At 40.0% G+C, this 23,929-nt stretch overlaps 3 protein-coding genes across 9 annotated transcripts in view; 2 read left to right on the top strand and 1 right to left on the bottom strand.

The window, feature by feature from the left end:
• Positions 1 to 11,638, bottom strand: part of CMSS1 (cms1 ribosomal small subunit homolog) — a 256,935-nt gene extending 245,297 nt beyond the window's left edge. Inside the window, exon 1 of one of the 2 annotated variants that reach the window (XM_064410765.1) lies at positions 11,500 to 11,638. The gene's annotated coding sequence lies outside the window, so the exon portion shown is untranslated. Of the gene's footprint in view, positions 1 to 10,860; positions 11,398 to 11,499 lie in introns of those variants that run through there. The other variant, XM_064410767.1, reaches the window with a different exon arrangement.
• Positions 1 to 13,887, top strand: part of TBC1D23 (TBC1 domain family member 23) — a 36,879-nt gene extending 22,992 nt beyond the window's left edge. For 3 of the 5 annotated variants that reach the window (XM_064410751.1, XM_064410749.1, XM_064410752.1), the window contains 4 exons: positions 2,276 to 2,364; positions 5,098 to 5,233; positions 5,733 to 5,927; positions 7,067 to 8,930. In XM_064410751.1, the coding sequence (XP_064266821.1) occupies positions 2,276 to 2,364; positions 5,098 to 5,233; positions 5,733 to 5,927; positions 7,067 to 7,148 (502 nt within the window). In that variant the 3' untranslated portion in view covers positions 7,149 to 8,930. The other 2 variants (XR_010356867.1, XR_010356868.1) reach the window with 2 other exon arrangements.
• NIT2 (nitrilase family member 2) lies at positions 9,251 to 22,811 on the top strand. 2 transcript variants are annotated; one of them, XM_064410760.1, is made up of 10 exons: positions 9,251 to 9,350; positions 13,768 to 13,886; positions 16,208 to 16,328; positions 16,449 to 16,537; positions 17,291 to 17,384; positions 18,329 to 18,403; positions 18,866 to 18,944; positions 19,593 to 19,691; positions 20,720 to 20,775; positions 21,163 to 22,811. In XM_064410760.1, exons 1-10 carry the CDS (start codon positions 9,278 to 9,280, stop codon positions 21,249 to 21,251), a joined length of 894 nt encoding a protein of 297 aa, XP_064266830.1. In that variant the 5' UTR covers positions 9,251 to 9,277; the 3' UTR covers positions 21,252 to 22,811. The 2 variants fall into 2 exon arrangements, with proteins under 2 accessions (XP_064266830.1, XP_064266831.1); XM_064410761.1 differs by lacking the exon at positions 9,251 to 9,350 and adding an exon at positions 11,711 to 11,814.
• Positions 22,812 to 23,929: the final 1,118 nt, after the last annotated feature.

Here is a 23,929-nt window from a genome sequence, read left to right as displayed (position 1 = left end):
TCACTTTTGAGCTTTGGTTATACTTTAGGAGTCCTGTAGCTTTTGACCCACTTACACTGAAATCCATGAAGGTTAGTGCTTGATTAATTATTGAAAATTTTAAAAGTGGATTTTCAAGGATTTTTGACTGATTTTGCTTTCAAGTAGTTTGTACATAATTTGAGCTGGGAGTCACCCAAAAGCATCACAGAAAGGTGTTGTTTGTGTGAGAAAAATCAGTAGTAATGTTCTGTAGAAGAAGAACAATTGTTAATTTAGAAATACTTAAGATCATGGGGATTGTACCCCACATTTTGTTGATCTGTTTCTAGAATATGGTAAGCAAGTGTTGAAATACCAAATTAAATATGGTGACTCTTTGATAACTCAGAGATGCATGAATCTGTATTTCTAATCAAGAAGTTTTGATATATTGAGATTTTATTTTGGTGATTTTGTTTATTCCTTTCACTCCTATTGCACATCTTCTTTCATTGGGTAGATGCAAGAATAAATTAGCTCCCACTTTATGTCCCTAAAGTATTTTCTTAAAATTACAGTTGTTAAAATCCTAGAATGGCATTTTTTTCTGCATCAATTCATTAGATCTACTTTGTGTTTATCACCAGGATGTTTCATTTGGCAGGTTTGCCACCAAAGGACATTGCATTCAATTTGTAACCATGTAATGATGGCCTTTCATGTAAACAGGTTAAAGGGAATAAATTTCTAGTTTAAGATGTTACCAGGCTTTTATAAAGTAGCTTTTTACTCTCTTGTTTACTCTCTTGTCCTGACAAACTTCATTAGCAGTTAGTCTAAGGGCAGTGAGATCTGCTCTTAGATACTCTGTTTAATTCAATTTGACATTATTTAAATATGCTGCCTCTTACTCAATTGGTTATGTATTACTAAAATATGTTTACCAAAGCCTCCATATGGAAGCACTGCCCTCTTGAATTGTCAGTGTCATTGATGCTTATTGTTTTAAACACTAATGAGCATGTTATTGTATGTTTATTTTTGTGCCATTGTAGACCACATTTCTGTTTGTTTGGTTTTTAAACTTTCCCTTATTTTGTTTATTTTATTAAATTTTACCCATAGAAAATGTTGTTTTCTTTTCTAACTTTCAATTCTACTTTGAGATATCCCTAAGTAATAGCATTAATTTACATGTTACTAAACCTGTTCCCTGTCCAGCTTGGTTCTACAGTAGCGTTTAAACTGGAGTTTGTGAATGTACTTAAAACAGGAACCAAGGCTTAGTGTTGGTAGGAAACATAAACATACAGTATGGAAGGAGGTTCTTGAACTGGAGGAAAGGGACAGGCAGGTTTTCTGGTTTTGTTTTGAGTTTTTAAAAATTGCTAAGTGTTGCCAGTTCTAAAGGCTAAAATTATGAACTGTTTGGTTTTTCCAGAAATTTCCTGTATTGTTGCTTTCTGAACTTTCAGGTTTTTCTCATAATTTTCAGGTATTCTCAACAGTTGAGGGCAAGAGCTTTTAATTCAGCTGTGACCATGTAATGTCAGCCTTCTGAGCTGGAGCTTTAAAATATCTCAGGATTTGCAATCTTACTGTCACACATAAAGACTCAGTTGTGTGTGTTTGTGTCATTTGATATGATCTGTAGAAAAAATTTAAATGTGATTTTTGACAACACATGAATATCACAGTGGTGTGGGATTGTAGCAGTAGGAATTGTTTGAGCAAATACTTCAAGATTTGACTCAAGCTGGAAGTAATGAACAGGAAGTCAGGGTTTAGACTACCACAGATGGTTTGTAATAACCCCACTGTGTAGTTCTTAAGGCATTTTGTTATCTTTTGATGAATTAATCAGAAAAATGAACTGCTAGACATGTTAATTAATAGTCTTTGTTTTTTTGCTTTATCTGAATTTGGCATCCTTGTGAAGTTGCCCTGACTGTCCAGATATGTTTTCATTTCATGCTAGAAACGTAGCATGTTGTCAGTTTTCAGGTCTGTAATGTATTTGAGAAGATGAGCAGAAGATGGGGCTTTTTAAAACAAAACAGCATTTCTTTCCACTTTTTGTTACTACAGTCAGCCTCACAAAGTGACTGAACTGTGTGCTTTCACTAACCAAGTTGCTTGGTGAGTCACTCACTTCTTCCTTGCAGGCAGCTTCATGAGAATCTCTTGTCCTTCTCTGTTGCACAGCTGTGTTTACATTTTGCTAATATGTTACTGTGGAACTCAGACCATCAGTTTGAAAGTTACTTTTCTTCTCCTGTCCCACGCTTTCTCCTGCCCTTTTCATTGCCAACAGACATGTCAGCAGCAGTGACAGAGTAGGAAAACCCTACCGTGGTGTGAAGCCAGTATTCAGCATTGGAGATGAAGAAGAATATGATACTGGTACAGTAGAAAATTTTTCTTTTACCTAGCTTAACCTATTTAGACAAAATTATTAAATTGAACTAAATCAAACGGTATATCTTACATCTTTGTCTTGCAATGTGATACTTGTCTATTATTGTTGCTCATGTATGTTATGGTAATGCCTAGGACTGACTCTATTCAAATACATAGGAGCAGATAAAATATAAAGTAATTTGTGGTAAGCACCAAACAGCCAACAGGAAGAAATTGAAATAAGCAGATTTGGGGGATCTTTTGTCTTCACTTGTTATTTCTGAATTAAAGATCTTTTTCAACACTGATCTTGTACATACAAGATGGCAATTATGCCTTTATTACTCACAACATTGAGCAAAATATAAAAGACCTAGTTTGGCTGATGTATCTCAGTTTAAATGTCTAGTATTGTCTGTTAGTGTAATGATCTAAATTTTTGAAATATAGTTGGCTAATGTGTGCACACCTCTCCAGTGTTTCAGACTTGGCTTTTTAGCACTGAATCTATTAGTAATTGATTCATCTCTTGATATACATGCAGATTGCTGTAGAAAAAAAAAATGCAATTTTTATTTAAATTTTTATATCATTGAAAAACTACCAGCAGAATTGGAACACCACACATTTCATAAGGGTTTGTTCGGAGGGTTTTTTGAGAGCAGTTCCAACATTAGAGTGGTTCCAGCCTACTGTTGCCCTGGTTTTGCTCTGGTAGCTTTAGCCCACTGCCAATCATCATCTCACTAATAACTCTTCTGTGGCCAAAAGGAATGTTTGGCTTGTGTTGGAGAAACAAGTAACTAGTCTGAGAATCTTTGACACGCAAAAGAAGCAGTTCAGGAAGATTAATGAGAGTCACAGGTTTAAATAACATTAATGACAAACAGTTGATCATCATCTGCAATAAAAATTGTGAAGGGGCAAAGTGAAATTATCAGGCAGAAGCTTTAATACTAACAAGATATTTCTCCAAATGCCATGTAATTAAGTTTGCACAGTTCTTTGAGCATCCATAATAGTGTTTTGCAAAGTCTGTGTAGTTTCAGAAAACCAAATTGTCTAGAACATGTTTTCAGTAATATTTTTTTACTAAGTTCTATTTAATATTTGCCTTTAACAGCACTATTACACTTGGTAATTAAGCAGATTCACAACAATTGGAGTAAACAAAGCCAACACATATGAAGTGAAATATCTATGATCTTGATACAGAGAATGCAAAAAGTTAACCTGTTTCTGAATAATTGGTTTTGTGAAGTTTTAGTGTTTGGGGTTTTTCTGTAGTAAGTAATTGCAGTTAGCTGTAATTATTGCAGCCTGCTCTAGGTGGATCTGCTTGAGCAGGGGGATTGGACCAGGTGACCTCCAGAGATGTCACCTGTCCTCAGCCACTCTGTGATTCTGTGACATGAGGGTGGATTATTGTTCCATTTGCTCCAATTCCATAATGTATTTTTCAGTGAAAATGTTTCCCAAAGTGTGTTTCAAATTCTGAATTGCATTGAAGCAAATAGTTTAACAAAGTCTAGGAAACTGGCTTTGAAAAAGGCTCTTTGAAGAGCTGTCCTGAGTTATTTCTGGGAGTAATTTGTATGGAGTTAATATAGTTAATTGTGTTAGATAACTAGGTTGCTTAATTTCTTCTAATGTAGCACCAAAATTACTATGTAAACATAATCACCATCTTTAGACATAAAAGCAGTATTTTGCAACTAAGTAATAGCACGTGCAGGAGTTTTGGGTGTTTCACCGAGGTCTGTGCTGAAAATTTCGGGTTGGAATATGTTCTTAAAATGTCCTTAAAAAAGGATGCGAAGCCAAAGACACCAATTTTTGCCAATGATCCAAGGTTATCTGAGATAGTAAGGACAGACTGAGTCTTTTGATAATGGGCATGACTGGGTAATAAAGTGGCACATGAAATTCAGTATGATTTTAATGCAAGAAAGACATTAAAAAACGCCCAACCACTTCTAGTTTCAGATCCAGTGGTGGTAGAATGATCTGGCCATGTCCAGCAGCAGTGGGTTTATAATAAGCAGTCATTGACAGTCAGAAAAGCAAATTAAATGCTCAGAAATCTATGATTCACCCACACATTGAATATTGTGTGTCTTCTGCCCTTGATGTCAGAAACAATGTTTGAACAGAACAAGGTTCAGAGAGGCATAAGTAGGGTGAGGAAAGATGTGATATTATTTGCACAAAAGGCACAGCTGAATATCAAAAGCTTTGTAATGTGAAAGAGGCATTTTAAGGGAGGAAAAGTGATCCACAAAAATAATGCCTGACCTTGAAAGGGATCAAGAGGTGTTCATTTCTTCTTGTAAAAGAAACTACAAGCCACAAGAAGAGACTCTCCTGGACTGTAGTTGGCTTGATTTTGATACTCCTTGCCAAAAGATATTAGTGGTTTAAATGCAAAGTGTTTATACGGCTTCAAGGAAAGTCTGGACAAGTGACTTTCATTGTGAAAGAAATCCACGCCACTTTACTGCATGGACAAATCGGACCAGCCAAAGATACCCCCTGACCTAAAAATACTTGTTTGTTGAGAGAAAATTAAGTGAAATATCAGATATGCCTTTTTCTTTCTTCCCTCTCAATCATTCTGTATGGTTGGGTACACTTGCTTTGAACCAGTCTAGCTACAATGGGTTTGAGTGAATTGAAAAGTTAGCTGATGGGTGGGAATTTTTTTTTTTTAATGTTTACCCCTTCCATTCAAACCAGATGAAATTGACAGCTCCTCAATGTCGGATGATGATCGGAAAGAGGTCGTCAACATCCAAACATGGATAAATAAACCTGATGTGAAGTATAACTTTCCATGTAATGAAGTAAAAGAAAATGGACATATGTTTCCCAGGTACTGAAATTAGTGAAAACATCCATCTTGATAGACATTCTGTAGAAAAGCGTTGGTCACTGAACTTAGCCTGTATATTAAACTAGGAAATGAAAGTGTGAAACAAACTGTATTTGCATTCTTGCATTTGCAGAGTTGTAGAATGGTAATTATGTATAAAACCTAGTGTAACGTTTTGCTTTGAAGAACAAGGTAGTAAAAAAAATTGAAGAGGGAGAAAGGGGCTGGAGGTACTTGGCATGCTCTGTGCACCAGTAATACTGGGGGTGATGCCATGTTAGCTTTCAGAAATAGCTGTGCTACAGCACTCAAGGAAATTCTGAAGTCTCTTGTAGAACTTTCTTCTTTAGGTATTATGAAAGTATTAAAACTGTTTCTTAGATTTGGTAGCTGTATTATCTTGCTCTCTCCATGTAGTTTAGTAATAGAATTTAACTTTCTAAATAGCTGATATTTAATTCATTAACAAAATTAATTTGTATTTTTCTTTTCCTTCAAGTCACCTCCTTGTAACAGCAACTCATATGTACTGTTTGAGGGAGATTCCATCACGAAAGGGACTGGCTTACATACAGTCTCGACAGGCACTCAACTCTGTAGTCAAAATCACATCCAAGAAGAAACACCCAGAACTGATCACCTTTAAGTATGGAAATAGCAATACTTCAGGCATAGAAATTCTGGCAGTTGAAAGGTAAGGCATCTCAGTAGCAGAGGTGTAAATGGTAATGATACCCAGGGTGCTGTACACTGGAAATCAGGGATATGCTGTAATTCCCAGAATTGAGTTAAAAAATAATAGTTTTTATTTAGGAATACACAAGTCAGATGTGAACTAGGGGAAAAGATTTGCCAGTAAAATGATGGGTGTTTATGAGACCCAGAAGAGAGGCACTGCAACTACAGTTGTTGGGGATGGGATGTGTGCAAGTGTTTTCTTTTTGTAATAGATCTTAAAAATGAAGTGGACAGTTCTCTGCAGCAAAAGTATGGATTTGTGAAGCGTGGGATTTAAGAGTATGGTGGAGTAATTTTTTTTTTTTTGACATCTGACTTATAGTCTCTGTGCATTGTGCAGGAAGTCCAGAGCCTAAATTCAAAACTCTGATTCCCTGAAGCCTGATTCCTGGAAGTTACATGTTGCCATGCTCAGTATTTGCATGCTTAAGGGAGGAAGGGGTCAGATGGAGCAAGCTATCAGGCTTTTTTCCACTGGTGTAGCCTGCTGTTCTTGGCACTGTTTTAAGAAGGTTGCTGATAGCAGCTGGATGTTTTCTCATCTTCCTTGGAGAGAACTGTGTGTAGGGGATGCTCTGTTTTCACAAGAGAGGGGAGATGAGTTTCCTACCTAACTAGGGATGTTCTGTGCCTGTTGGCTCCTTAGGTTTGTAAAGATAAATTAAAATTTTGCAGAGAACTTTACTGCTTGTTGAATTACTTAATCACCACCTTGTGAACTGAAGCAGATTGATCTAGAGCTATAGGAATAGAAAACCAAAAACCAAAATACCACAAAACAAAATCCAAGCAAGGACTTCTATGCTTCAGTCAGACAGTGGAGATCTGTAGAGATCTGGAATGGCCTGACTGATCCCATTGTCAGTTTTTCTTTCCAAGATGGCCTGTAAAGTACTCCTCAACAATTCTAAGTTCACAAAGAGGAAGTTTCATAGTATAATCAGGAATTAAATGTTATTTTCTTAGTATTTTTTCCATTTCAATGTATTCCCCTCTTTCCTTCCTCCTAGACAGAGGAAGAATGAAAATAATTATGGAATTTATACTCAAAAATTTTATAGTGAATTAATGATGGCTTTTTCTAATTTTTTTAAGGTATTTGATTCCAAATGCAGGTGATGCTACCAAAGCCATAAAACAACAGATCATGAAAGTATTGGATGCCTTGGAGAGTTAATAACTAAAGACTTTGTAGAGACCAGTTTATAAAGAAGAAGCAACCAAGATACTGTATGTGGACACAAGCTGACTGTTTCCCAACTGAATACTAACTTAAGAGAATTTTTCTGTTTGCTGGTGGGAGTGCCTGAGTAGCAGGCTTCAGATAGGGTAAATTATTATCCATTTCGGAACAGAATTTTTGTTTTTGGGTTTTTTTTGGTGGTTTTTTTTTTGTTTTTTTTGTTTGTTTGGTGGGGTTTTTTTTCTTTTTGTTTTTGTTTTTTTTGGTTTTTTTTTGTTTTGGAGAAGTGTTTATTATAAAGGTCAGTTTATTTCTTTTTAATGCAGCCTTAATGGGAGTGATCTGCATCTTTGCAAGAGCAGATGCAGCTGGGTGTATGTTAAAGGAATGAAGGACGGTGAGATACAGAGGAGCAATTGAAAACAGAATGCTTTTAAAATTATTATCTCTTGTAAATAAAATGTCTCCATTACCTACAGTCTAGAAATTGGATTTTGCCTACCAGGTAGTATCAAAGACTAATTAAAAATTTTGGGTTTTCAACAGGGCAGATACAAATCTTAAAAACACTGTTTTCACATTAAAAATTGTTAAGTCCAGTTTGGGCTGCAGATAAATGGAAAAAATACAAGCAATTTGTAAAATTAAGGGGTTTTTAAAGTCTTGCCAGCTACTAGGCTAAATAACTGGAATTGGTGGTAAAGATTATTTTTAAATACTGAAATTAACTGTAGTTTTTACTACAGGGTTGTGATTGTTTTTTAAATTATGCAAAATTTTACATTTCATAGGTTGAGGCTGTTTCCCTTGTAAAGATGAGTGTGTGCATTGAAATGCATGTTTCATGACAAAATATGACAGTCAAAAACAAGCTGCCTTGCTCCTCAGAAGCAAAGTATCTAAGAACTTTAGATGTTTAAAACCCTTCAGTTCAGCACAAAAGTGAGTACATGCTGACCAAAGGTGTGTTCAGCAAGAAGATGAATGCTCAGAAAACCAGGGGAGAAATTCCAGTGCTGCATTCCTCTGATAAATGTATTCTTTACCAGTTACTTTCATTGATTCAAGCATTTGTTTATATTATTTTGAGTAACAATGTCTAAATTAGTAAAGATTTGGGAGATGGCAACTATATGAATATTCATCATAAGCTTTCCATTTGTTCAAGAATGGTTCAAAGCTCAGTACAGAAATGTTCTTATGGACAAGGCACAGCATCTTTGTAGACTGATGGGAAATCACCAAAAACTGTGAAATAAAGATAATGGGGATTAGCTTTGCTGCATAAAATCTTCTGAGTACTTGAATCAAAACCTATGATTTGGTACTACATCAGAAGGTAAAATAAGTTAAACTGACCTTTATAAAAAACAGTTATTCTAAGTTATTTTACTAGGAATCAAGCTAGGGCACCTTAATTCTGGAACTAATTACTTTTCCTTCTTAGTATCTGAGTAAACACCAATAGAACTTGAACTGTTCAAAATATTTGCATGAAATTGCACCTGGGCCAATGCTCATGTATTTATAGTTTTGCCCAGCAGCTGTTGTATTACATTTTCCTCTTCCTAGTCCCTCCTGAAAATATCCTCAAAAATCTCTGACTCTGTGCCTACTTCAGCAACGAGATTTTTTTCATGTAAAGATGTTTGTGCTACTGTTTATAAACTACAGTTGTAAATAAACCAGTACAATTTGAACATAACATGTTCTGTCAGAAGGCATTTAGTTGCATACTGTGTAAATTCTCTGAATGAATTAAAAGTTTTTCCTAAAGGTGTTTTGTAAATGGAAGTGAATTTGATCTTTGGAGTGGAAGATGCTGATTATGGATCATAGGGAGCTACTGCCAGTGACTTCTTAATGTAAGTATTTCAGAATTTAAGTTAATTTCATTAAGGGCTTCTGGGTGAGCATTCACAGAAAGGTCAAAGTGAATTCACAGATAATCAAGTTATAGAAAAGGTTTCTGCACAAATTCCAGACTTCTCAACATGGTATTTTTGTTATGAAAATGCTGACAGAATGATACAACATATTTCTCCTAGTCAGAAGGGGAAAGGTGAAACTGACACTCAGTTGTTAAACAGGTGTGTTTGAGTATTAAATGTGGAACGTGGCTAATGTGTATGCTGCACTGTGAGGACAACAAATACAGCAGATCTTTGAGATCTACAGCAAGTAAAGCAACAGGAAGTCAGTTTTTAAATCCTTTCTCTGTAGAAACATGTAACCCAAGCCATTTAGAGGCTAATTATTTGTAAATTTTAAGGCAATGTACCAGTTATGAACAGACCTCTTATCTTAAAAAGCTCAGCCCAAATTATGAGTAATTTCAATGGTGCTGGTGTATCTCTACCCACAGTTTAAGGGCCACTTTTGCCTTATATTGTACATACCTGTAGCTACTGTTTTTGTTATAAAACTTGTATTACTTAAGCAGGAATTCTAATTATAGTACTGCAGTGATATTTTTTGAAAAGAAAAATCAAAACAGTTGGTATGCTACTTCCTGTCCCTTTTAGCTTCAATGATTTTTTTAAAATTATATTTGCTAGAGATGTGTTGGCTCTTGTTTTATTCTGCATGCACCACGGTCTATGTTGTTGACTATAAGGTGATAGTTATGATGCAGGAGTGACAGAAATCCAGAGGTCTCGAATAGGAAAGAAAGTTTAGGAGTAAACTTCCCTGCCACATGAAAGCTCTTACCTTTGTGTCATAGTGAAAGTTGGTGTTTCTGTGCTCACTGATGGTTCTTCACCTGTCTCACAAATTCTTTTAGATTCTGATTTGTATGAGAATTTGTAAAGAACTTTACATGTATTACCTGCCAAAAATACTGTTGATTGCAGAGTTGCAATTTTTAAAGTTGCCTTTTCCTGTTAGCCCTAATACATGGGTCTCACCTGTGATTGGATCTTTTCCTTCTCCTACATGTCAGCTGTAGTTTCAAAACCAGGTACTGCCAAATAAGCTTTTTCAATATAGGTGTAGTCCACTGAAGGTGTGAAAAGTTTCCCTTTAGGGAAGGAAAAGGGTGGTATTATGTAACTTGTTCTACTGGGTATACTTAGTGCTTTCAGATACTTTTATATGGAAACTTGAAAAATACATTTTATCTCTCTGACCCATGGGAAACTGGATTTTTGGCCTGTGCTTTGCCTCTTCAAGGGATGTTAGTACTTGATTTCTTATTCTTTTTCTTATTTGGAAATAAGTTGGGGGACAGCTGTTCTTTGCACCTGGAGCCCTGCAAAGTGTGATGTTTGGGGAAGAAAAAAAATGTTTAAATCACATATACTCATTCTAACAACATGGCCATGTATAAGAAGGAGGGAGGCCTGCTAAGGGCTGCTGCACTGTCTGTTCTGCCATCCTTTGGGTTGGTGAGATTGGGATTAGTGGGTCCCTTTACTGCTCCAAGGGGCAGGTTGAACAGTTCTCTCTTGAAGGAAGGCTTGTAATTGTTACACGCTGTAGTGGTTGTGCATTTTACAGTGATTATGCACTTCCCATCTTTTATCTCTGTGTGTTTCCTGAAAGGGGAGGTGTGTAAGAGATTGATCACCCTGGATTACCCATTTTATCTTTACCCATTCTGCCATTACATGCTTTCAGTTTCCAGACATAATCTTGTATGCTACACAAAATCTACAATTCTACAAACATGCTTCTAAAAAGCCCAAGGCTGGAAAATACGTACATGAGACAGCAATGTTGTGTGCTGAGCAAAGGGGAGCACTTGGTCTTTAAAGCCAAGGAAGAGCAACATGGTATTTAGTGTGTTGGTTTCACAGAATTGGCAATGTTGGACCTCTGGAGCTCATCTAGTCCAAGTTCCCTGCCAAGGCAGGGTCACCTAGATCAGGTAACACAGGAACTTGCCCAGGTGGGTTTGGAATGTCTCCAGAAAGGGACACTTCACTGGACAGCCTGTTCAGTGCTCTGCCACCCTCAGTGTAAGGAAGTTCCTCCTCGTGTTGAGGTGAAAGTTTGTGTTTTAGTTGTCCTTTCACTGGGCACCACTGACATTGGTCTGTCACCACCTCCTTGACAAATACCTTTGAGATGTTTATATGCACTGATGATATCCCCTCTCAGCCTTTTCTTCTCTGGACTAAACAGGCCCAGCTCCCACAGTCTCCTCATAAGAGAGGTGCTCCAGACCCCAAATTATCTTTGTAGCCTCCACTGCGCCCTCTCCAGTAGCTCCTTGTCTTTCTGGTTCTGAGGAGCCCAGAACTGGACCCTGCTCCGCATCTGGAGCACTGTGCATATGTTTGCACCTTGGGGATGCTGTTGTTGTAAAGACAGAGGGGGATGTCCCAGGCGAATGAGTCACCTGTAAACTGGTACAGTCCCTTGCAGGAGCCCTTAGCAGACTGCCAGGGTTTGCCGGGCCGGGCAGGGCAAGCGGCTCTCGGCACAGCCTTGGGGGCTCCGCTGTTGGTGCCCGCTCGCCGCCCCCGGGCAGGGCGGGGGTGCCTCAGCGCTGCTCTCGGCCGCCCAGAGCGCGGTCCCGGCCGCAGCCGGGCGCTGGGAGGGCCGTGAGGGCGGCTCCGGACGAGCCGCGTCCCGGCAGCCCCCGCGGGCCGCCCGCCCGGGCGGTGCCGGGAATGCGGGCCGGGAATGCGCGCGGCCGGCGCAGCCATGGCGTGTGAGTGCAGCCTGTCCCGTCCCTCTCCTCCCGCGGGCCGCTGTCCCGGGTGTCCCCCGGCCCCGGTGAGACCGGGAAGGGCCTCGGTGCTAGGCGCTGGCACAGCCTGTGGAATAGTGCGGGAGGAGGGAGCTGCGCTGGGCGCAGACCGGGATGCAGTGCTCGCCCTGCGGGATCAGCTCCTGCAGAAACGCGAGCGAACCGGGCGTGCTTCGCTGCCGGTGCTCTGAAACAAAAAAGCAAGCATGTTCTGTAGTGTAGTGGTACAAATACGAACCACTGTTTTACTCCGTTGCGCTTTAACCTGGTTGTGGCCTACACTGCTTTAGGTTTGTCCTGAGAATTGCTTTTAACGAAGGTTTTGGGTTTTTGGGTCCCAGCTGATCAAGGCTGGGAGCAGAGGTCTCTCTCCACAGCACTGCTGCACATTTCTCTGCATTTCTATTGCTTCCACATCTGAATGTTTGTAAACGAAACTGTGGCACACATACGTGTGTTCTGTTGTGGCTGAGCTTCAGTTTTGCACCTTATCGAACTTCAAACCTGAGGCATATAATGTTATATTTATATATAGGAAAAGAATATTAATTACCTTAATTACCTTTCGTGGTGTTTTAAACATGATGGGGTTTTTTTTTTCCTAGTGCCTTTTTTTTTTTTTAACTCTGAAATGTAAATCTTTTAAGTGGCTGAATTAAAACACATTCCACAAATGCTGGGAAGTTTTTGACAGATCCCTGGTGAGATTATCTCGGTGGGTCTGGAACCTGTGGTTACATCTGTTCAGAATATCAGATGAGCTTTGTTTGCTCAATAGAGCCAACAGTAAAAGCCTCTCTCCTGATGAGTGGCAAAGGGAGCAGTGCTTAACCCTTGTGCTTCAAACCCTTCAAAACCTCTTTCTAGTGTTATTAATACAACATATGTTCCTCTTCCTCCCTGGATAGCTTAGATGGTGTATGAAGCTTCAAAATAAAACTAAAAAATAATTTGCTTAACCTCTAGAAATTAGCTGCTTAGCTACTGAAGTAGGAACAAAGATGTATCTCGACTGCTCCGGATCCAGTCTCATCTTCACTTGAATCAGCTTTTCCAGTTTCCCTGACCACTGGGACTGTGTTCCTTCCAGCTTTGTCTTTTTCTTCTTGTGATCTTTGACTGTATGATGGGGGAGTTTTCCCCCAGACAGGAGAGGTGCTATGAAACTGGGATACTTTTTTTTTTTTATAAAGCCAGAGAGGATTGGTTGGTTGGTTTGTGTTTGTTTTAAAGAAAGCAGTTCTACCTGGTGATGATCAGGGTGTGTTTCCCTACAACCTGGGGTACTCAGAGACTAATGGAAGGAAATACAAGGGGTGTGCACAAAACTTGGCTGCTTGGAGAGCCTGCAGTTGTATATCCTGCTTAGTGGGAGTAGAAGCTGTTAATAACACTTGCAAGTTGGCCAGAAACCAGTTTGCTAGGAAATTATCAGGAAAGATGTTAACCTTCCTTGATTTTCGTAGCCATTTCCAAAACTAGGTGTGAATTTAGGCATAAAAGCAAACAATTCCTTTATTTGGTGCTTTGGGGATTATCCAGTCCTTTGGTGTTATCCAGTCCAAGAAGATGGGCTCCCACAGTGCACACAGCCTGGGAAGGAGGGGCTGGGGGGACCTGTGCTCTCCCTCTCTGTGACCTGGTTCCTTCCCCTGGGACATGGGCTGGGTGTTGCTGGCACGTGAGCTCTGTGATCTTTGCAGGGAGGTGGCCATGCATGGCTTCCATTGGCAGTCCTGGGTTTCACTGCTCTCCCTGTGGTAAGAGAGAGGCTGCAGAATGAGTTGGTAGTGGTTTGTGCAGATGTCTGTATATTAACTCATTTGTTTTCTTCAGTGCTCGTTACTGAATTCAAATTTGGAAGAGTTTCCTGTGGGAATTCTGATGAACATTTTTTTTCTTTTCTGCCCTCAGCCTTCCGCCTTGCTCTTATCCAGCTCCATGTATCTGCTGTTAAATCAGATAATCTCCAGCGAGCCTGTGGTCTGGTGAGAGAAGCATCAGCTAAAGGAGCAAAACTCGTGGCTCTGCCTGTGAGTAAAGATCATGGCCTACTTAACCCTTGTGCTTCAAACCCTTCAAAACCTCTTTCTAGTGTTATTAATGCAACGTATATTCCTCTTCCTCCCTGGATAGCTTAGATGCTGTATGAAGCTTCAAAATAAAACTGAAAGCTAAAAAATCCCAGGGGTCGCAGCTGGTAGCACACTAAGAGGTGGGGAGTGAAAAGGGAAACAAAAGCCAGGTTGATCTTTTTTGTAGTGTAAGATTCTGGTAAAGCTTTGCTGGTTTAAATCCTAGGCAATGCCTTCACTGATATATTCTGAATTCAGGTCAGTAATGCTGTAGTTTGAATCTTTGCTGAAGAAGTGTAGAAAAAAGGCAATTTTCAGCTAAAGAATGTTGACATGAGGGAGAAAGAGGGTACACAGTAGCTCTCCTTGCTGTAAACATTCCAGACACATGAGAAACAAAATAGACTTAAAACATATTTCTAGCAGGTCATTTGTGGCTGTATTATGATTAAGACACATTTCCATGTGTGGAAACATAAATAGCCACTTAAAATGATCAATCACTTCTGACTTACTTTTTGCACTTTAGCCATAATTATTTGGCTGAATTTTCACACAGTGGGTATGCTGACAACAGGGTGGGCTTCCCAGTGCAGCTCTGAGCTTTTCTCCTCTCTTCATGGGGGAACTTGTGTTACTCCTGTACATCTGACACAGGAGTGCAAAGTTCATCTCTGGGTGAACTTCGGGTCTCAGTTTTAAAAAAAACCAGAATGTTTTCTCTCCTGTGGGAAACATTGAGCAACCTTCCCTGCTCCTCTGTGCTAATGTGGTTCTTGTGTTGCAAATGTGACCATTCAGTGTTCTGCCTAGAGATTACTATTATTTACTGGCTTCATCATGTGTACAAGCATTGAAATTTCTAGACTTATTTAGCTGAGATACTCACTGTGCTAACAAAGATTTATGCTTTTAGAATACAAGTTGTGGAACATAGGCAAGGCATTTCACAGACTTTTGGGAGATATATTTTGTATAGACATTGGCATGGGCATGAAATATTGTCTTTCCATTGTTTTGTTTCTTTGGGGGTCTGTTTTTTGTTTTAATTACTTCATATAAAATAAAGTAACTCACACTGGATATATGAAGATGGAGGCAGCTGGCTTTGCTCTCACTTCTTTGAAGTTCAGCCCAGATTTCAAAAGCCTGGGAAGCTCATTTTGACAGCCTGCAGAGACTTCCCTTCCTGCTTCTTCCATCTACATGTTGTGCTGTGGGTTAGCTGGCACCTGCTGGCCTAGTGCCCTGTATAGGGGGAAAAAACCCCTTTCTAGCTTGGATTCATTTGTTCCACTTCAGTAGAACCTACCTTAGTTGTTAAGAAGTTTGCTTGAGCAGATAAAGCAGAAGTGTTTATTGTGCTAGTCACAGTTTGATTTTTTTCCCCCCTCCTTTTTCTTTGTGGGGGTGGAGGTGTGTTTGTCACTTCTGATGAGCAAAGGGAACAATGGAAGTGTCTGGGCTGGGAGTCCCTTTCTCACAGAAGAGAAGTTGCTTACACAGTTTAATAGCCTATCTGTGGCCTCCAGCTGTACTCCTTCAGGGTCCAAGAAAGTGTTGGGTGGAGTGTCTCACGTCCTCACAGAGCTGGCAAGTGTAATGCAGAGTGAAAGTTGCTCATCTCTTGGCCATCTCAAATACCACTGGCCCACCTATTTTAGGCATCTAAACTGCTCTACTGATCTGACTGTGTAAAGATCACATGCCTGGTTCTAAAGGGATGGCAAATCTTTAACAAGGGCCTAAGGTGGAGGACACTGTTCAGTTGTGAGGAAATAATGTTTGAAGGATTGTTTTAGCAAAACAATAAGTAATTTTGAGAAATGCATGCTTTTGCAAATGTTCTTTTAAAAATGAAGAAATCATGGGCTGTGGATGAGCATTTCACAGTTTTGAGAGGATCTGTTGAGCTTGTAACTTGTCAAATGAGAGCTGTGTAGAACTTGGCTCCTCATTCTGATGTGAACATCCCTTGTGTTCTTGCTAAGCCCAGAGCAGTGAATGTGCTATTTTTACAGCTTGCATGATAGTCTTAGCTCTTGTTCTATTTGGCATGCACTCCACAAACACACCTGTTGTGTTTTCAACAATTGTTCAAGTCTCTCTGGCCTTCCTGGCATTTTCTGATTCTCTTACTGATCTCCTATAAACTAAACTACTGTAACCGAAGGTTGTTTGAGAACATGGTTAGAGAGGAGTTGGAAAAGTTAGGTACATCTCATTGTAGTGGTGTTACTGGATTTTAGTTTCTTTTTTTTTCCCCCATCTAATTCTAGGAATGCTTTAATTCTCCATATGGAACCCAGTACTTTAAGGAGTATGCAGAGAAGATCCCTGGGGAATCAACACAAAAGCTGTCAGAAGTTGCAAAGGAGTGCAGCATTTATCTCATTGGAGGTACTTTACTCTTCGTGACCATCTCACTGGGGAAAAAATGGGCAGTGTCTATTACTGCCATTGGATCAAAATTACATAAATAATACAGTGGGGGAAATCTCTGTTCTTGCCTTTACAAAGGATCCATTCCAGAAGAGGATGGTGGAAAGCTCTATAATACATGTACTGTCTTTGGGCCTGATGGTGCTCTTCTGGCAAAGCATAGGAAGGTAAGATGGCAGAATATTGTTATTAAAAGTTTTCTCAGCAGTGTTGCACAAATTATTTCATCTGTTCTGTTCATTCTTATCCCCAGTTTCTGTTCATGGGACTGTGCACACAGGGATCACTCCATGAGTGAACAGCAGCTTATTTCTTTTAAGGTTAAACCAAAAAGATAATGCAGAGTTACTTGGAACAAATCAGGTGGTGCAGATATTAATTTATTCTGTTTGCTGATTCTGCATTAGCATTGCTTACTAGATCACCTCTGTTGCCTTCCACCTGTCACAGCACAGCAGTCTGCAAGCCCAGGAGTTGCTCATAGAATGGGTGCAGGCTTGTGCTAAGTATGAACAAATAATAAAATGAAACCAGCTCTGTGGTTAGGAAGCTCCAGTCAGGAACAGCACCTTCCACTGCAAGGGAGGAATGAAGGCAGCTGCAGGCCTTCAGAGGCAGCTGCATAGCTGAAGTAATGGTATTTTCTTTTTACAGGAATGAGACTCAAATGTTAGAGACAAATCATTAGGTCAAGACATCTAGCTGTTTTGCATGTATTTTTAACTTTAGACATGTATATTTCTGTATAGAAGAAAATACTTTAAATAATCTTTGGGGGATCCAACAATCTTAAGCAATGTTTACTTTGGATCCTGACAAAAGAGTAGTCTAGATAACAGTAGAAAACACATGCCTAAATAGGCTCAAATACCAAACAGAGAAATTGTTAGTAAATGTTGTTAATCATAGTATAATTGCAGGTTCATTTGTTTGACATTAATGTTCCTGGGAAGATACAGTTCAAAGAGTCTGAAACACTGAGTCCAGGGAATAGTTTCTCCATGTTTGACACACGTGAGTATAAAGTAAGCTCTCTCTTTAAGGAGCTCTACTACAGTAACACTACAGTCACTCTACAGTTCTCTTCCCCCTCCTTCATTCCGGCAGTGGATTTTTGGACTATCAGATTGGGCATTGGATGACAAATATAGTTTAAGTTTGCTTCAAGTGTTTGGGTCACTTCTGAAACTTTTGAAAAGGCAGTGTGGTTGCAAAAGGACAGAGGAGTACAAAGGGTTGAAACATGTCACCCTGCTTGCCGTAATTAAAGAATGGTCCTACTGATTTTTTTAGAGGGAAGTGATGGTATTTTTTATAGCAGTTACAGCTTGAAAATTGTTCTTATAAAACATGGCCTAGAAAACAAAGTATCTAACAGCTACAATGGTACATTGCTTCATGTGAGGATGATAAAATAATGGAGACAATTAACTAGATCAGGAATCCCATTCCAGCCTTCTTGAATCAACCACCTCAGATAAAAAAGCAAAATATCTACTCCTCCCCACCCCATATTGCTCAAAAGCTGACACTCTTTGGAGCTCTCCAAAGAGTCTTGTCTGCCACAGTCACTTTCTCCTCCTTGCAATGTGCATGCTGTAAGAAAGTACATGACTATTTTTACTCCATGAAAAGCAGGGAGTGTTTTATTGAAAAAAAATTGCAGCTAAATGAGAGAGGAATATGTTACACAAAGACCTGATACAATATGATTTTGTGGAAATGACTTTTCTTAATGGGTAGATAAGACTGCTTCTCAGTCTCTTTCTGTCCTCATGAGGCATGAATTCTACCCCAACAATAGCCAGTGCTTGTTGGGCACACATTTAATTATAGCTCCTCATGTTGCTGCGAGCCATGTAAAATAACAGTTGGCTGGATGGCTACAGGGAGTCTTGTGCTTGTTTTGTGTACTTGTGCCAGTGATCTGACTTCTGTCTCTTGTGTTTTGAGAACAGCATACTGCAAAGTGGGCCTGGGCATCTGCTATGATATGAGATTTGCTGAGATGGCTCAAATCTACGGCCAGAAAGGTGAGGCTAGGTCACCTAAGGGAGCTTGGGCAGCCTTAAGGCCAGGGCTGGGCAGGGTTGGTTCTGGGGGGTCTGTGCTTGGTGATCCCTGTGATCAGGCATTCCTTGATCCATGTGATCAGGCATTCCTTGATCCATGTGATCAGGCATTCTTATCCCTGCCCAGTAACACAAAATGCATCCTGTGGCCAAGACTCTTACTCAGATGAGTGACTTCTCTCAGGGAGTAAACCATCCCTTCCTGATCCCCATGTGGTGGTGGAGTGATGGAGTTGGGGTATCCCCACCACAGCTCCTGGCTGAAGTAACCTGTTATGCATGGACAGGCTCTGTTTGGTTCCATTCTGGACAGAGGCTGGGAAGTATGGAAAGAAATCTCACCTTGGGTTTCAGTGTGAAGGGCCACTCTAGGGTAAACCATCTTCCCCTTGATGATGCTTAGGTTCTAATTGTCTCTTAAAGGTTGCCAGCTGCTGATATATCCAGGGGCTTTTAACATGACAACAGGACCAGCTCATTGGGAACTCTTACAAAGGGGAAGGTAAGATCACAGCAAAAGTTTATTCCCCTGTTCTAGAGGAGTTTTGGTGCATGGAACTGAACTTTCTTGTGTTCCAAATGACACTTGTGTGTCAGAAGTGGTGCTGCAGGGCCACTCAGCCGTTGGAGCTGTACCATCCCTCAAGTCTTGCATGGGACACCAAAATTATTTTACTGTCAAGGAGAAAAGCAGGAAATTCTTGGCCTTTACTCCCTCCTGCCCCTGCTATGCCCTTTCAATGACCCTTTCCCATGGCTTTATAAGCACCCTTCACACACAAATTCTAGAGAGAAGAGCCAGTAACCTTTTGGAAAGTGCTCTAATTTCAGATGGAAATAGACTGAGATTCCTGAATGCAGTATTGCTTATTCATTTGGTCAGCTTCAATCAATTTTACTACATACTGAATGAGCCTGTGAATTACATGATATTCTATGCACTAACCCTGGAGCCAGGTGCTAGAGACTTTTCTTTCCAGGCTCTTCTTTCTCTGACCTTTGTATCATTCACAGTTTGGGCTAGTCATTTAGAGGATAAATAGGTTGTTCTTCAGAATGAATTCTTTCTCTTCTGCTTAATTAAATGGTATTATAAAAACCAATTCTTCTCACTTTTTCCCTCCCTTCCTTCATCTTTCTGTGAACACAGAGCTGTTGATAATCAACTCTATGTAGCTACTGTATCTCCTGCTAGAGACGAAAAAGCATCCTATGTTGCCTGGGGACACAGCACTGTAGTAAATCCATGGTGAGTTCAATAAAATAAAAAACATCACCTTTTCTTTGGTAAAAAAAAAATAATTTAGTTGACAGTCACATTTCGGTCTTACTTTTCCATCTACTGCTAAAAGTGCAAATTCTTTTTACAAAGCACATGAGACTTGAGCCTACATTCTCAAGATCGTGATCTAAAACAGCCACACTAAAAAAACAAGAAGTAAACTAGAACTAGTTTGAGTATGTATTCGTTTTGGTAGTAAAGATGCTCCTTAGTACTGGGATTAAGCATTAGTTAAACTGCTGACCTTGTCACCTTGTCCCTGAAGTTCAGTCCATTATGCATAGGGTGCTGTGCATAGGGTAATTCTCTTAAACAGCTCACACAGAACTATCTCATTTCCTCGAAGAACAACACTGCTTTGACATAAGAAAGAACAAGAAGAATGTCTTCAGCTAGAGAAGAGAGATTCTGACTTGAGCAGAAGTCACGCAGGTGCACAGGAGGTAAAAGTGACCAAATCTTCAGGCAGTTGTTTTTGTTTCAGATAAATCTACTGATAGTTCTGTGGCACAGTAAGAAAACTTTGTGTTGTGAGCTTTTAACTTTATGTGATGAAAGTAGTGACAGAACACTTGGGGGAGACATGGTCATGTTCAGAAGTTCATGCAGAGTAAAAGTACACTGTTAAAAGCCAGTAGGGTATTCAAAGGAGAACGTGTTCATCTTTGCCAATGTGGTTGTTCCTTTCCCCTTGAGGTATGCTGCATGCTCACAGGCAGTGGTTCTCAGAGTGGCTTTTACCACAGTTCTTGATCTTTGAAAGACACTGATGTTAAATATGTATATATCACATATAGAAAGTCCCATATATAAAGCCTGGAACGCATTTCTATCATGCCAGAGTTATGGATTATGGTGTTATTTTTAGGACAGCCCTGTCATTACAGCTGTAGGCATCAAGGGTAGGAACTCCTTTATGTACAAACAGCAGCAACTGCACTGATGCCTTGAAACCAATGTGTTAATCCTGTGAACAAATGTGCTTAATTTTGCAGGGGTGAAGTCATAGCCAAAGCTGGGGCTGAGGAAACAGTTGTATACACAGATATAGGTAAGGGGGAAATTGAGTACAGGTTACGACACTATGGAGAGACAGTTTTTTAAGTCTGTGGCCTTACACATGCAACTACAGATGATGCAGCATTCCTCTGCCTTGTCCACCTTTGCTAGGTTAAAGCAAGAACCAGCAGCACTTGGCTGTACTGGTCTATGTACAGTACTTTACAGCTGTACCCTTCTAGTTCACTTCCTTGGGGAGAAGGTGCCACCTCAGGAAAGAACAAAGCTGAGACTTCCTTCAGCCCTGGCTGCTCACTTGGCAATGCCCTACCACCCCATTCTCCATCAAAGCTGCTATTTTCCCTGTCTTACCTCAGAGCAAGTCAGGAGCTTTCTTCTTTGGCTGCTGTTCTCTTAACTCTTTTCTTCTCTCCTGCAGATCTAAAGAAGCTTGCAGAAATACGTCAGCAGATTCCTATTTTAAACCAGAAGCGTTCTGATCTCTATGGTGTAGAGATGAAAAAGTGAAGCTGGGTCAAGAGGGAAGGTTCAGCTGTCACAATGGTTGTTGCCTTCATCTTTGGAAGGATTTCCTTAGTAGTTGCTTGACAACTTACTACTTAATGTGCCAGTTAAGAAACCACCATGTAACAAAAATCTTGGTGCAATTCTAGCATGATTGAAGCATAACTTTTGTATCTCCTCTCATACTTAAGTATTTCATAGTATTTTACAGCTAGGATAAAGATGGAGATGAAATCAGTTCAACACAGCAGTGATTGACATTGATTTTTATGCATCATAATGTTTTAGTTACCTTCTGAGGGCTGTTTTGTAGAACACAGAAATGGAAATCTTGTTCTCTGAAACTCCCTCTCAAGTCAGCTTTAGTATTATGAATTTTTCAGTGAATTGTCAGAAAATCTGGAAGCGTGATTCTTGTTACTCTGTCCTTTTTAGATGTACATGACTTAACCAAGGTCCTTGAATGCCCTACTTCTAACTTGGGAAGCTTAAAATTTAACACACTGAGCAAAACAGGCCAAATTCTGCTCTGTGCTACTCAGGACACCTCAAGAAGCTGCCAGACAGAGCTGCTCCTATAGAAGAATCTGTAACAGTTTTTGGTTCATGTGTTTTGTCTGGATCTGTGTATTAAATTCTCCTTATGGCAAATCCTGTTCATTGCTGAAGTGACATGAGGTACTGTGTTGTTACAGTAATTCACACATTGCCACACCTTTGCTCCTTAATAGAATGTCTGAGTGCCTGGAAAAGGCTGAGGGGAGTCAGGTTGGAAAACCTGCTGCACTGAGTCCTTCTGCCCACAGTCTCCCAGAAGGCTGCCCAGTGCTTGAATGCATTATTGCTGCCATGGGCAGCTCCCATCCACTGCAGAGAAAACATTCCTTACTGTGCTGCTTTTGCTGGAGACAAACTGCTTGTGAAAGACTGCTTTAAAATACTGCAAACCAGCCGAGCATGTGGCACTTCTGGTTTTGGGGTGTCTTTTTTGAAGGAAGACATCTTTTATTATAAAAATAATGTACAAATTATGCTTTTTATTCCTTGGAATGAAAAAAGAAGCAACTTGTCAGCCTTCATTGATAAGCTTTTGCTTTTCCAGCAGCATAAAACAGCCATAAGGCTAAAAGAGATTTCAAAATACAGAAATGGGAGGGAGAGAAGGTTTTGTCTTGCTCTAGCTAACCACATTTCCCCCAAAACCGTCTTACATTTCATTCATGTTCAGCAATTCTCTTCCCACAGTTTTTTGGTTTTGTGGGGGTTTTTGGTTTTGTTTTGGCTTTTTTCTTTAACATTTTGGCTTCTTTTCAATGAGCTTGGTGTGTGTTTTATAAACAAGAACAAACACTCAGCCAAACCCTGACGCATCCTTCCCCTCAAAAGCCAGATCCCACCATTCCACTCGGTGGCATTCTGTATCAACAGGTATTTTTGGTCTGTACTTTGCACTGCATTTTAGTGTACATACTGCACTGGAACTTTTAAGAAACAAGCCACAGAGCACAAGCTGAAATGAAGGTTTATTTGTTGAAAAATAAATATTAAAAAATTAACAATTTACCATTTGAGCTGAGTCTCCTGCATTAGATTAGTGCTTCCCACATATTCAACAACCCATATTATCCACGATGGCCATTGCTGGGCTCCAACTTCTAAGTCATAATAACTATTTCATCTCTTTCCCTGCCCTCTCTCTACTTGTTCAACACACAGGAGTAAACAAATACTACCTTTGGAGGATTAAAGTGGTGCAGGACTCTCATGGGCTGAGCACTTAAATCTGAGAAATGCTAAGTGCAGTTTGCAACAGGTAACAGAATCTGTGGTCTGAACTCTCCTCCCCTAGAATCCCAAATGGAGAGGATGGATGAAAACCTATTACAAGCTACTTTGGTGAACTCAGCTGAAGAGCTGACATGAGCTCAGTTCTTTTCAGCCTATCAGAACAACTCCTAAGCACCTTGTTAGTAGGGTCTCCAGTGTGCTGCACTCAGAAGTGATGCAAATGGGACTGAATTTGTGAGGATTTCACTAAAAAAGTACACTGTCAGTTCTTAGCCATAGTGCTTGAAGCAGCCAACTCTCAACTTTTATGTTGGTAGAAAACAGGCACTTTTTGGTATCCATATGACACATATGCACCAGTATTCTGTAAGTACAGGAAACTAATCAGTAACAATCCTGAAACAGTTCCAGAATTTCAGCCTGCACAAATTTAAATTTTTGAAGAAATGGCAGGGATTGGGCAGTGTTAAGATTGCTGGGCTGGTTAAAGCTTTATCTAAGCTGCTCTTGATAGTTTCAGAGTAAGTTACAGTATACTTTTCAGAGTATGTTAGTTCCCTTTTCCCTTCGCATCTGCAGTTAGATCCTGGTAATTCAAGTCACAGCTTAGAATCATGGAATATGCTGAGTTGGAAGAGGCCCATCAGGATCAGAGTCCAACCCGTGGCCCTGTGCAGGACAGCCCAAGAATCACACCATGTGCCTGACAGCACTGTCTCCATGAACAGGGTCCATACATGATGAGGAGTGCTAGACAATTGTATGTAGAAGTATCCCTCTAGAGTATCCCTCTCTCCCCTTTCATCACAGGGATGCACCTGCATGCACACATGAACAGGGTCACAACTACTCAGATTCCCAGCCCTCCTGGCTCCACTTCCTTTTGCCTGTAA

This window comes from Passer domesticus, chromosome 2 (genome assembly GCF_036417665.1).
Source record: "Passer domesticus isolate bPasDom1 chromosome 2, bPasDom1.hap1, whole genome shotgun sequence".
NCBI lineage: Eukaryota > Metazoa > Chordata > Aves > Passeriformes > Passeridae > Passer > Passer domesticus.
The sequence above is the reverse complement of the archived record's forward strand: the minus strand, read 5'-3'. Positions and strand labels throughout refer to the sequence as shown.

Excerpts from the sequence above, each read along its gene's own strand:
- NIT2 (XM_064410760.1), top strand. The coding sequence starts at position 9,278 with ATGTGTATGCTGCACTGTGAGGACAACAAATACAGCAGATCTTTGAGA. Across the intron at positions 16,538-17,290 it reads TTCTGGCAAAGCATAGGAAG|GTTCATTTGTTTGACATTAA; the intron begins GTAAGATGGCAG and ends GTATAATTGCAG. Across the intron at positions 20,776-21,162 it reads AGTTGTATACACAGATATAG|ATCTAAAGAAGCTTGCAGAA; the intron begins GTAAGGGGGAAA and ends TCTCTCCTGCAG.